Source organism: Berghia stephanieae, chromosome 13, assembly GCF_034508935.2.
Source record: "Berghia stephanieae isolate SIO BIC M18660-M18661 chromosome 13, UCSD_Bste_1.3, whole genome shotgun sequence".
Lineage (NCBI taxonomy): Eukaryota > Metazoa > Mollusca > Gastropoda > Nudibranchia > Aeolidiidae > Berghia > Berghia stephanieae.
The window spans coordinates 6283274-6296486 of NC_088372.1; the positions used below are offsets into that span (position 1 = coordinate 6283274).

The 13213-nt window shown below is 36.5% G+C and overlaps 1 protein-coding gene across 1 annotated transcript in view; it reads left to right on the forward strand.

Annotated features, from left to right (window-relative positions):
• Positions 1-13213, forward strand: part of LOC144958989 (uncharacterized) — a 589046-nt gene that overhangs the window by 367460 nt on the left and 208373 nt on the right. The window contains exon 172 of the mRNA XM_078891292.1: positions 12337-12642. Coding sequence (XP_078747418.1) covers positions 12337-12642 — 306 coding nt within the window. The remainder of the gene's footprint in view (positions 1-12336; positions 12643-13213) is intronic.

Consider the following 13213-nt stretch of genomic DNA (forward strand, 5'->3'; position numbering starts at 1 on the left):
GAAGGTCCAGGGTTCGAGGCACTTTCGATTTTTTTCCTTGAGCAAGATTATTAACCCCCAATTTTGCTCACTTGGACAACATGAGTGATTCCTGTTGACATCAGACATCTTGTTTGATGAATTATCTTTCTTCCTTCGTGGAGGCGACGATATCTTATGATGTCGTGGCGGAAGGGCACAATTTTTTTTAAATTATTAATCTAGGGAGTTGAAATACCTCAAGTCTTACATACATTTCATTGATTGATCATATTTGTATAATAAACACCAACCGCTTGCCTCATCATTGTAATGTCAGAAATATAATAATCAAATTTAGTCCCATATTATATATAATAGGAGGAATAACATTTGTTGTGGACTACGGTCTGAATGATAAACATGATCGATTCTTTTCTATTGTAAGAGAAAGAAAGAAAAAAAAAGAAGAAAAGATACCCTTGCTATTATTTATTTATATATTTATAATATAATATAATATAATACAGAAATATAATAAATAAAGTAAATCATTTAACTGGACGTTCGTGTCCTATAGATAGTATGCACTTGGCTAAGAAGTTCACAACATTGCCATCCGGAAGTAAAACGGAGCAACACACAAAACTGTATGTAACCACGATCGTTTATAGTCTGGTCAATACAGTTTAGTGAGAAGTACTCATAAACGCGGATGGCAAAAACCAATAACAAAGGCCTGAATGACGTCATCTTCGAACTATCTATACCTTTATTGGCGGACAATAATTGTATTCTGTTCTTCGTCTGTGTGTGTGTGAGTTATAATCCACGTATGTATGTTTCCAACAATATACAATTGTGTTTGCCTGATATGTTTTCATGCATGAACGACAGAGTAGTGATTACTTGGCTTTTAAATTATTTTTTTTTACATTTGGTTACTAATAATAAAATTTTGAAAATGAAATTTATAATTTAGTTCTTTTTGTGTTTTGGCTCTTTCTTGCATGTCGTCTTGTGCATGTTTTGATTATTGATTGATTGAGTGTCTGATTAATTGTGACCCCTCGTCTCAAAACGGTATTAAGTCGGGATGACTAAGTTGCTGACAATTGAATTTGTGGCCAGAAATATCAGACTTCCATTGAGTTTATTTGTTTTATTGAGGAGAATGAATATCATATTTTAGAGTGCTGAATACCAGTCATTTTATCATTTTGACCAGTTTTGTTTTAATTTGACTTTTTAGCATCAGGTTCATCCCAATATAATACCGTTTTGAGACGTTGGGTCACAATTTATTCTAAATTTTTTTTCTTGTTGTTAATTTTGTTTAATGGATCAAGTATTAAAAAGTAAAAAGCTGTCATGTCATATCGTGATTATCAAATCGAACAAGAGACCAAGGAAGATGGACTTGAACAGGATAAAAACTGGAACTTTTTTTGTTTTTGGAAATGGCAATTTAATTTGGTTCACAATGATGCCATTATAAAATAAATGATAGTGATAGTATTGGGCACATCCACTTACAACTTACAACTTGCACACCCCACACATTCATACACACACACACACACACACAATACAAGCGCAAACACACGACCCTTGAACTTGAATATAACTATTTAATCAAGCAGAAACAAAATGTTTTCTTCGGAGCAGAGAAGAAAACATGAATAGAGAATAACAAAAATAATGTTGAAGATGATTGATGTTGGTGATGATGAGGATCATGGCTACTTCTTACCAGGGGACGACATTGGCGATTTTAGTTATGATGATGATGATGATGGAGATGATGAAGCAGGTCATAATGATGAAGTGATACATTTTCAAATTAAACGTTAATTATTATGATGAGAATGGTGGTAGGCCTGTGTATGACAATGGTACTACCGATATAGATAGTATGCGCTTGGCTAAGAAGCGCACAACATTGCCGCCCGGAAGTATAAGGGACCAACACACAAAACTATGTGTAACCCTACACGTTTCTAGTCTGGTCAATACAGTTAAGTGAGAATTACTTATAAACATGGGTGGCAAAAAAAAAAACCAATAACAAAGACCCGAGTGACGTCAACTTCATTCCATCTATATTATCTAGTTTAACATAAATACAGAGAATGATAAGAAGGTAAAGATACTTAGCACATAGCTTGTTCTTTCTAAACCACCACATAAGACTACCAGCCTACCACTAGATTAGAACGCACAGGGAAAAATAATCAGGGGCGTGGCTATATTGGTTGATTTGGTGTCTGGCACCGCATCCATCTGTTAAAAATCGATTACAACATTAAAAAAAAAAATGAAACTGGGAAATGGTATATACCAGCTCTTATTTATTTGAGTAAGTCTTTTCTTTAATTTATTTTCTTTCTTTTGTATTTTACAAATATAGCATGTTTAAATTCATTTTCTTCTGATTCTGGCATGCGGCACCACCCTACACTGTAAACATGCCACGCCACTGAAAATAATATAGGCGTGAAAACAGTAGACAGCTTGGAGGATAAATTTAGCTGAAGAAATGAAAATGACCACTCGAAAGACACGGGGGGGAAAAGGGTGGCTGCTTCAGGTTAGCGATGGAGGCGAGGAGTCTTATTGGCGTCTCTCCTATACCATATCATCAACTATTTGGCCCCAATTTAATGAAGTGGCGTCTTTAATTTTCGTGCGAATGTGTGGTCTAGTGGTATGACACTCGCTATCGGGTTGGAAGGTCCTGGGTTCGAGCCTCGCGCTCGGCGCATAGTTGAGTCCTTGGAAAAGGCTCTTTACTCACATTATCTCACCGTACTCAGGTGTAAAATGAGTACCTGGCCGTTAACAGCGTTGTCTTTGTCCGAAAAATTGTAATATCGCCTAGCAGGCGTCATGTCCCGTTCTACATGTTAAATGTTGCTGTTGACCAGGGACCCCTTGTAACGCACTTTGAGCACATTTAGTGGATATTGCGCTATATAAAGCTCAATTATTTAAAAAAAAATAATATTGCGGGAATACCTACTGGGACCCTATCTCCGGGCCATTTGGATTTCGAACCCATCATGGCTGAGCGCATATTACATTTTAGAATATCAAATTAAGGAGCAGGCACCGGTGTAAAATAAAGCTCTGAACGTGTGTATGCAAGGTGCCGTTAACAAACAGCGTTTTCTCTGTCCGAAAAAATTGTAATATCGCCTAACAGTACAGGCGTCATGTCCCGTCCTAAATGTTAAATATTTCTGTTGGCTAGGGACCCTTTGTAAAGCGCTTTGAGCATGTTAAGTGGATATTGTGCTATATATAAAGCTCACTTTTTTTATAGCAAGAAAGAAAAATACAAGAGAAAAACCATCCCCCAAAAAAATTTGTCGGCCTGATGTGTTATCTACCGTTGGGAATAAAATTGAAAACGTATGGGATGGTTAATGTGGACTGTGGATACGTAATGCTTCCTTATTTGTGGCTATGTGGTGTTGTAGTATGGCATTCGTCTCTGGGTCGGAAGGTACAGGGTTCGAATCCCGCTCGGTGTGGCGCATATTGAGCCTTGGGGGGGAAAAAAACAAAACAACTCTTTACTCTCATTCTCTCACCGTACTCAAATGTAAAATGAGTACCGACCTTTATCAGCGTTGTCACTGTATATTATGATGATATCGCCGAATAAGGCGTCATCTCTCGTCCTGCATTCTACGTGTTGCTGTTGGGCTAGTGATCCTTTGTAAAGAAAAGTGCCAGAAGACAATAGAGAATAAAAATTTTTCGCGGCGGTGGTGGGGTTCGAACCTGCGACCTTATTGGTACGACAACTCCGCCTGGCAGGTGAGAGCGTGGCTCTACCGTGTGAGCTATCCACGAACACAAAAATATTCGTTTCAAACCCAAAGTCATTACTAGATCCCTCTCTCACCCACTTCTTGAGACCGCCGATTCGTTCGTACACCACCATCGCGAATAATTTTGACCAGCAGTTAAGCTTAATAGCCAATATTCTCAACACAAACATATAACATAGAAACGATTGAAACATTGAGTATGCTCCGGTGTATGGGGTGAATTTTTAATTCAGAAAAGTGAGTGGAGCAGGCACTTATGTTGGTAACAACAAGATATGAAGTGAATAGAAAAGTGCCAGAAGACAATAGAGAATAAAAATTTTTCGCGGCGGTGGTGGGGTTCGAACCTGCGACCTTATTGGTACGACAACTCCACCTGGCAGGTGAGAGCGTGGCTCTACCGTGTGAGCTATCCACGAACACAAAAATATTCGTTTCAAACCCAAAGTCATTACTAGATCCCTCTCTCACCCACTTCTTGAGACCGCCGATTCGTTCGTACACCACCATCGCGAATAATTTTGACCAGCAGTTAAGCTTAATAGCCAATATTCTCAACACAAACATATAACATAGAAACGATTGAAACTTAGAGTATGCTCCGGTGTATGGGGTGAATTTTTAATTCAGAAAAGTGAGTGGAGCAGGCACTTATGTTGGTAACAACAAGATATGAAGTGAATAGAAAAGTGCCAGAAGACAATAGAGAATAAAAATTTTTTTTTTCGCGGCGGTGGTGGGGTTCGAACCTGCGACCTTATTGGTACGACAACTCCGCCTGGCAGGTGAGAGCGTGGCTCTACCGTGTGAGCTATCCACGAACACAAAAATATTCGTTTCAAACCCAAAGTCATTACTAGATCCCTCTCTCACCCACTTCTTGAGACCGCCGATTCGTTCGTACACCACCATCGCGAATAATTTTGACCAGCAGTTAAGCTTAATAGCCAATATTCTCAACACAAACATATAACATAGAAACGATTGAAACATTGAGTATGCTCCGGTGTATGGGGTGAATTTTTAATTCAGAAAAGTGAGTGGAGCAGGCACTTATGTTGGTAACAACAAGATATGAAGTGAATAGAAAAGTGCCAGAAGACAATAGAGAATAAAAATTTTCGCGGCGGTGGTGGGGTTCGAACCTGCGACCTTATTGTACGACAACCGCCTGGCAGGTGAGAGCGTGGCTCTACGCGTGAGCGAAAAATTTTTTCCTATTGTCTTCTGCACTTTCTATCACTTCTAGACGTTGTTCGTACAACACAATCGCTATATTTTCTGAATTAAAATTACCATAATCCGACAAACATATATTAAACGTTTCATATTAGTATGCTTCGGTGTTGGAATTTTTAATTCTAAATGAGTGGTCAAATTATTGTGTGGTACAACAAGGCTATGAATGTGAAAGGATAGTAGATGACATGGTTGAAAAATTTTTTGTGTTCGGGATGGTCAACCGTTAGTACCACACTCCCTGCAGGGAGTGCGTCCATAACGTGAGTTACAACCACGACACGCGAAAAATTTTTATTCCAAAGTCTTACTGTCCTCTCTCACCACTTCATCTTGTGACCACATTAGTTCTCCACTCCATATTTTGAAGTTAAAATTCAACCCTACACAAACATAACTAAAGTTCAACTTGTTATGCTGGTGTTTGTGGAATTTTTAATAGAAAATGTGGAAGATTATGTTGGTACAACAACCGTCTAGAAGTGATGAAAAGGTGCAGTAATGACTGATTGGAATAAAATTTTTGGTCGTGGTGGGTTCACCTCGCTGAGCACGTCACAACTCGCCAGGCGGAGTTGGTCGTCTATCGCAGTTGACACCCCGACACAAAAATTTTGTTTCACCCATTGTCTTACTAGACCTTTTCTACACTTCTGACGCGATTCGTTCGTTACACACATCGAATAATTTTGACCACATTTAAGTTAATACAATATTCTCAACACAAACATATAACATAGAATCGAATGAAACATTGAGTATGCTCCGGTGTATGGGATGAATTTTTAATTCAGAAAAGTGAGTGGAGAGGCACTTGTTGGTACAACAAGATTGAAGTGAATAGAAAAGTGCCAAAGACAATGAGAATAAAAATTTTTCGCGGCGGTGGTGGGTTCGAACCTGCACCTTATTGGTACGACAACTCCGCCTGGCAGGGTGAGAGCGTGGCTCTACCGGTGAGCATCCCGACACACAAAAATTTCGTTTCAACAATGTCATTACTAGATCCTTTCTCACCACTTCTTGAGACTCGCCGATTCGTTCGTACACCACCATCGCGAATAATTTGATCCAGCAGTTAAGCTTAATTAGCATATTCTCAACACAAACATATAACATAGAAACGATTGAAAATTGGTATGCTCCGGTGTATGGGGTGAATTTTTAATTCAGAAAAGTGAGTGGAGCAGGCACTTATGTTGGTAACAACAAGATATGAAGTGAATAGAAAAGTGCCAGAAGACAATAGAGAATAAAAATTTTTCGCGGCGGTGGTGGGGTTCGAACCTGCGACCTTATTGGTACGACAACTCCGCCTGGCAGGTGAGAGCGTGGCTCTACCGTGTGAGCTATCCACGAACACAAAATATTCGTTTCAAACCAAAGTCATTACTAGATCCCTCTCTCACCCACTTCTTAGACCGCCGATTTCGTTCGTACACCACCATCGCGAATAATTTTGACCAGCAGTTAAGCTTAATAGCCAATATTCTCAACACAAACATATAACATAGAAACGATTGAAACATTGAGTATGCTCCGGTGTATGGGGTGAATATTTTAATTCAGAAAAGTGAGTGGAGCAGGCACTTATATGTTGGTAACAACAAGATATGAAGTGAATAAAAAGTGCCAGAAGACAATAGAGAATAAAAAATTTTTCGCGGCGGTGGTGGGGTTCGAAACCTGCTACCTTATTTGGTACGGACAACTCCGCCTGCAGGTGAGAGCGTGGCTCTACCGCTGGTGAGCTATCCACGACACAAAAATATTCGTATTCAAACCCAAAGTCATTACTATGATCCCTTCTACTCACCCACTTCTTGAGACCGCCGATTCGTTCGTTACACCACCATCGCGAATAATTTGACCAGCCAGTTAACTTAATTACCAATAATCTCAACACAAACATAAACATAGAAACGATTAAACATTTGAGTATGCTCGTGTATGGGTTGAATTTTTAATTCAGAAAAGTGAGTGGATAAGCTTACTTATGTTGGTAACAACAAGATTATGAAGTGGAATAAGGAAAAGTGCCAGAAGACAATAGAGAATAAAAATTTTTTCGCGGCGGTGTTGTGGTTCGAACCTCGACCTATTGGTACGACAACCTCCCCTGGCAGGGAGAGCGTGCTCATAACCGGTTGAGCCACCACGACCAAAAATTGTTTATCTCTATTGTCATTACTGGACCCTTTTCATTCACATTCATAATCATTGTTGTATACCAACAATAATTTGCTCACATCACTTTCTGAATTAAACAATTTCCAACACACAAACGGAGATACTAAACGTTCAACGTTGTATGTCGTGTATGGGTGTTTTGTAAATTTGCGAAATAGGAGCTAGACTTAGTGGTCAAAAATATGGAAGTTGATAGAAGAAGGTCCAAAGAAGTGGTAAGGACTAGTAAGATTTGGTTGGACGTTTGTGGGTTCGTGGCTAGCACCTATGGCACGCTACTCCCGCCTGGCGAGGTGTGTCGTGACTCTAGTCCGGTTTGAAGCCACCACGAACCACAAAAATATTGTTATTCACCATTGTCTTCTGGCACTTTTCTATTCACTTCATATCTTGTTGTTACCAACATAAGTGCCTGCTCCACTCACTTTTCTGAATTAAAAATTCACCCCATACACCGGAGCATACTCAATGTTTCAATCGTTTCTATGTTATATGTTTGTGTTGAGAATATTGGCTATTAAGCTTAACTGCTGGTCAAAATTATTCGCGATGGTGGTGTACGAACGAATCGGCGGTCTCAAGAAGTGGGTGAGAGAGGGATCTAGTAATGACTTTGGGTTTGAAACGAATATTTTTGTGTTCGTGGATAGCTCACACGGTAGAGCCACGCTCTCACCTGCCAGGCGGAGTTGTCGTACCAATAAGGTCGCAGGTTCGAACCCCACCACCGCCGCGAAAAATGTTTATTCTCTATTGTCTTCTGGCACTTTTCTATTCACTTCATATCTTGTTGTTACCAACATAAGTGCCTGCTCCACTCACTTTTCTGATCCTTTGATCACGTTTAGTAGATATTGCGCTATATAATTGCACAAGTTGATCCAACCGTCCAAAAGCGGTGTCATGTCGGCATGGTATTGATGCTGAAAATTCAATTTATTGATGCTATGCGTTCAGTTAATATACTCACAACATATGGTGCCTATAACATACCAGCACACAAAACTATGCGTAACCTTTAACGTTAATAGTCTGTCTGATTCATAAAATTTTGTGAGAATTACTTATAAAAACGACTGGCTAAAAACAATAACAAAGAACCGAGTGACGTCAATTTCGTTCCTTCTACAGTCCCCAAATAGTTGGATGTATTTATTTATTTCAATAAATCATTTATTGAATAAAATAAGGCATCTACATTTAAACAAAATTTCACTTTTTTGATCACATTCACTTTTTGAAGTACAAAATTCGTTTTTTTTTTTTGGGCATACGTTCCTCCCAGACAAAATATAGATAGTATGTGATTGGCGAATAAGCTCACAACATTGCCACCCGGAAGTATAACGGACCGACACACAAAACTATGTGTAACATTGAAGGTTTATAGTCAGGTTAATACAGTTTAGTGAGAACCACTCATAAACGCGGATGGCAAAAAGGAATAACAAATACTAGAGTGACGTCATCTTCGTTCTATCTATAGATGGCACGAAGATAACCTCAGCTTTTTGTTATTGTTCTTAGAATCAGTCTTGTTAGTGATTAGTTCTCTCTGTATTATATCAATCAAACTCTACACGTTAAAGGAACTGTGTCATGGTATGTTTCATTTGGCTAGAGGAATGTGTGAGTATGTTACCTAAACGCATAGCATCAAAAAGTTTACGAAGATGACGGTTAGGCTCTGGGTACGATATGATTCTTACTACGCAAGTCAGAAAACCAAAAAAAAAAGTTGTTTAAAAACCAAAAAAAAAAAAAACCCAACAAAAACCTAGACCTGATCACCAGTGAGTTGCGCTGCCACTACACCACAAAGGTTACCAAGACGGTAAGAAATAAAAGATTTGTTAGATTATCACAATACAGAAATTCTAATAGATATGGGCTCTGTGGATCGGGTATTTAATCTGAAGATCTATTTCGGGGCTTCAAGCTGGTAGACTGATATTACAGAAATTCTAATAGATATGGGCTCTATGGATATTCCGTATTCTGTACAAGTGCGGAAAAGGTGAATTGAAGTTGGATGTTCAAAGAAGGAATATCTAGTGTGTGTGTGTGTGTATGTATGTGTGTATGTATGTATGTATGTATGTATATATGTATGTGTGTGTGTGTTTGTGTGTGTGTGTGGGGGGGGGGGGTTACTCCTTTTTACCTTTTCTTCACTTTTCCAATTTTTTTTCTTTCATTTTTATTTTTATTGATTTTCTAAATTGTTATCAATTTGATGAATCTGTTGGACACAAATATAGTACATCTGTTAGTTGTTTTCAATTTGATGAATCTGTTGGACACAAATATAGTACATCTGTTAGTTGTTTTCAATTTGATGAATCTGTTGGACACAAATATAGTACATCTGTTAGTTGTTTTCAATTTGATGAATCTGTTGGACACAAATATAGTACATCTGTTAGTTGTTTTCAATTTGATGAATCTGTTGGACACAAATATAGTACATCTGTTAGTTGTTTTCAATTTAATGAATAGCTCTTTCTCTAAATTGTTATCAATTTGATGAATCTGTTGGACACAAATATAGTACATCTGTTAGTTGTTTTCAATTTGATGAATCTGTTGGACACAAATATAGTACATCTGTTAGTTGTTTTCAATTTGATGAATCTGTTGGACACAAATATAGTACATCTGTTAGTTGTTTTCAATTTGATGAATCTGTTGGACACAAATATAGTACATCTGTTAGTTGTTTTCAATTTAATGAATAGCTCTTTCTCTAAATTGTTATCAATTTGATGAATCTGTTGGACACAAATATAGTACATCTGTTAGTTGTTTTCAATTTGATGAATCTGTTGGACACAAATATAGTACATCTGTTAGTTGTTTTCAATTTGATGAATCTGTTGGACACAAATATAGTACATCTGTTAGTTGTTTTCAATTTAATGAATAGCTCTTTCTCTAAATTGTTATCAATTTGATGAATCTGTTGGACACAAATATAGTACATCTGTTAGTTGTTTTCAATTTGATGAATCTGTTGGACACAAATATAGTACATCTGTTAGTTGTTTTGAATTTGATGAATCTGTTGGACACAAATATAGTACATCTGTTAGTTGTTTTCAATTTGATGAATCTGTTGGACACAAATATAGTACATCTGTTAGTTGTTTTGAATTTAATAAATAGCTCTTTCCTATTGTTTTTAGACCACCAGCTGAGTGATTAGTTTCCACAACAATTGGATTCAATAATCTGATGTCAAGTCGGCCAGCAACGGCGGCCATCGTGGTTCTAAACAAAGAAAATCGGTACTTTTTATTCTTCATGCTGGCTAGAACTTTTCATATGTCTTGTGATCAGAATGTGTAAAAGTCAGTGATTCCTGTTGACACCAGACACCTTGTTTGATGAATTATCTATACTCCTTCGTGGAATGCCTAGGCGACGATATCTTATGATGTAAGGGCATAATTAATAATTAATTAATTTAGGCTGGACCTTGGTGCATTTCTGATGTGATCTACCCCATTCCCCATTGTCTTCCCATCTCTTTGGTATCTGTGGCAAAAATATTTCAGATACTGACCTCTCTAAATCTACCCCAAACTCCATTTGCACTGTTTATTTTTTACCATCTCTTTGGTATCTGTGGCAAAAATATTTCAGATACTGACCTCTCTAAATCTACTCAAATCTCCATTTGCACTGTTTATTTTTTACCATCTCTTTGGTATCTGTGGCAAAAATATTTCAGATATTGACCTCTCTAAATCTACCCAAATCTCCGTTTGCACTGTTTACTTTTTACCATCTCTTTGGTATCTGTGGCAAAAATATTTCAGATATTGACCTCTCTAAATCTACCCAAATCTCCGTTTGCACTGTTTACTTTTTACCATCTCTTTGGTATCTGTGGCAAAAATATTTCAGATACTGACCTCTCTAAATCTACCCAAATCTCCGTTTGCACTGTTTACTTTTTACCATCTCTTTGGTATCTGTGGCAAAAATATTTCAGATACTGACCTCTCTAAATCTACCCCAAACTCCGTTTTCACTGTTTACTTTTTACCATCTCTTTGGTATCTGTGGCAAAAATATTTCAGATACTGACCTCTCGAAATCTACCCAAATCTCCGTTTTCAATGTTTACTAGTTACGCTTTCTTGGGCGCTGAGATCTTCTCAACTAAAAGTCTCGCAAGTACCGTTAAAGTTTATAAATTAAACTCATTTATTTCCGGGCGTCTGAATGAGACCAATGGTTAGACGCAAGAGTAGATAGGGTCTACCTACCCCCCACTTTTTCCTTGATCAAGTCCTATTTCTTACTTTTACTGCACCCTTACAAATTCAGGGTTATTCTGAAAGAGTAAAATGAAATTGGTATCTCCCTCATTTTCCATGATTTCTTGCTGTCTCTTTTTTCCTTTATGGAAATGATCTAAAGTGTCACAAAAAAAAAAAAAAAAAAAAAAAAAAAAAAAAAAAAAAAAAAAAGCAAAGCAAAACAAAACAAAAACAACACCCTCCCCCCCCCACACCCTAAAACAATAAAAAACAAAACAAAAACAAAATAAAAACAAAACAAAAACGAGAACCTCCCCCCACCCCCACCCCCTAAAAAAGAGAGAAAAACAAATCAAAACAAAAATATATAAAAATGATACAAAACAAAAAGTAAAGCAAAACAAAACAAAACAAATTTAAAAAAAAAACCCAACTTACTAAAGACAAGAAGCAAAAATGAAATTATCTGTTTTCACTTCTATTTCTATATTATATGGCTTTTTGTCCTAGTCTTCCAATGAGACTAGGTCGGTCGTTTTGCCTGGTCGTATTATTATTATTATTATTATTATTATTATTATTATTATTATTATTATTATTATTATTATTATTATTGTTATTATTATTATTATTATTATTATTATTATTATTATTATTATTATTATTATTATTATTATTATTATTATTATTATTATTATCATTTATTATTATTATTATTATTATTATTATTATTATTATTATTATTATTATTATTATTATTATTATTATTATTATTATGATTATTATTTACAAGACTTCTCCTTCCAAAGAATACAACCTATTCCTATGCATTTCACATCCAGATAAGCCATCCGCTCCTGAAGGACCAATCGAATTCACCGACATCAAGGCCGACAATGTAACGTTGTCATGGAAACCACCCAAATCAGACGGTGGCGCCCCCGTCAAGAAATACGTCGTAGAGAAGAGGGAAGCCAGAAAATCCACTTGGTCTAAGGTGGCCACGGTAGACGCCGACACATTGACCTGCGTGGCCTCGAAGCTGATGGAGAACACGCCGTACATCTTCAGGGTCATGGCCGTCAATGACGAAGGTCAGAGCGAACCTCTGGAAGCCGACAAGGAGATCACACCCAAAACTCCTCCAGGTTAGAATTAATAATAATAATATAGGTCAGGGATTTGCATAAAAGACTACTATTTATTTCAGCCCCTCTCGTATTCTTTTTAAAAGTTCTATTCCTTAATTTTGATATCAAAGGCTGTTTACTTTATACTCAGAATATTTCTCAATTTTGAAATGATATATTATTATACTCGTAATATATATATATATATATATATATATATATATATATATATATATATATATATATATATATATATATATATATATATATATAATATATATATATATATATATATATATATATATATATATATATATAATATATTTATAAACACAAAAATCATAAAACATTTTGATAAATTGAGCTATTTATAAAATATTTAAAGTATAATTATGATCAACTTCTACAATATTGTTTCGAGCATTCGCTTCCTGACAAGAGCGAATGCTCGAAGTAATAATATTGTAAAAGTTGATTATAATTATGCTTGAAATATTTTATATAAATAGATATATATACAAAAAATTGTTTGTAGCTTCCATGTTCCTGAAATGATGAATAACTGTTGTTGTCTTCTCGAAACGTTTCG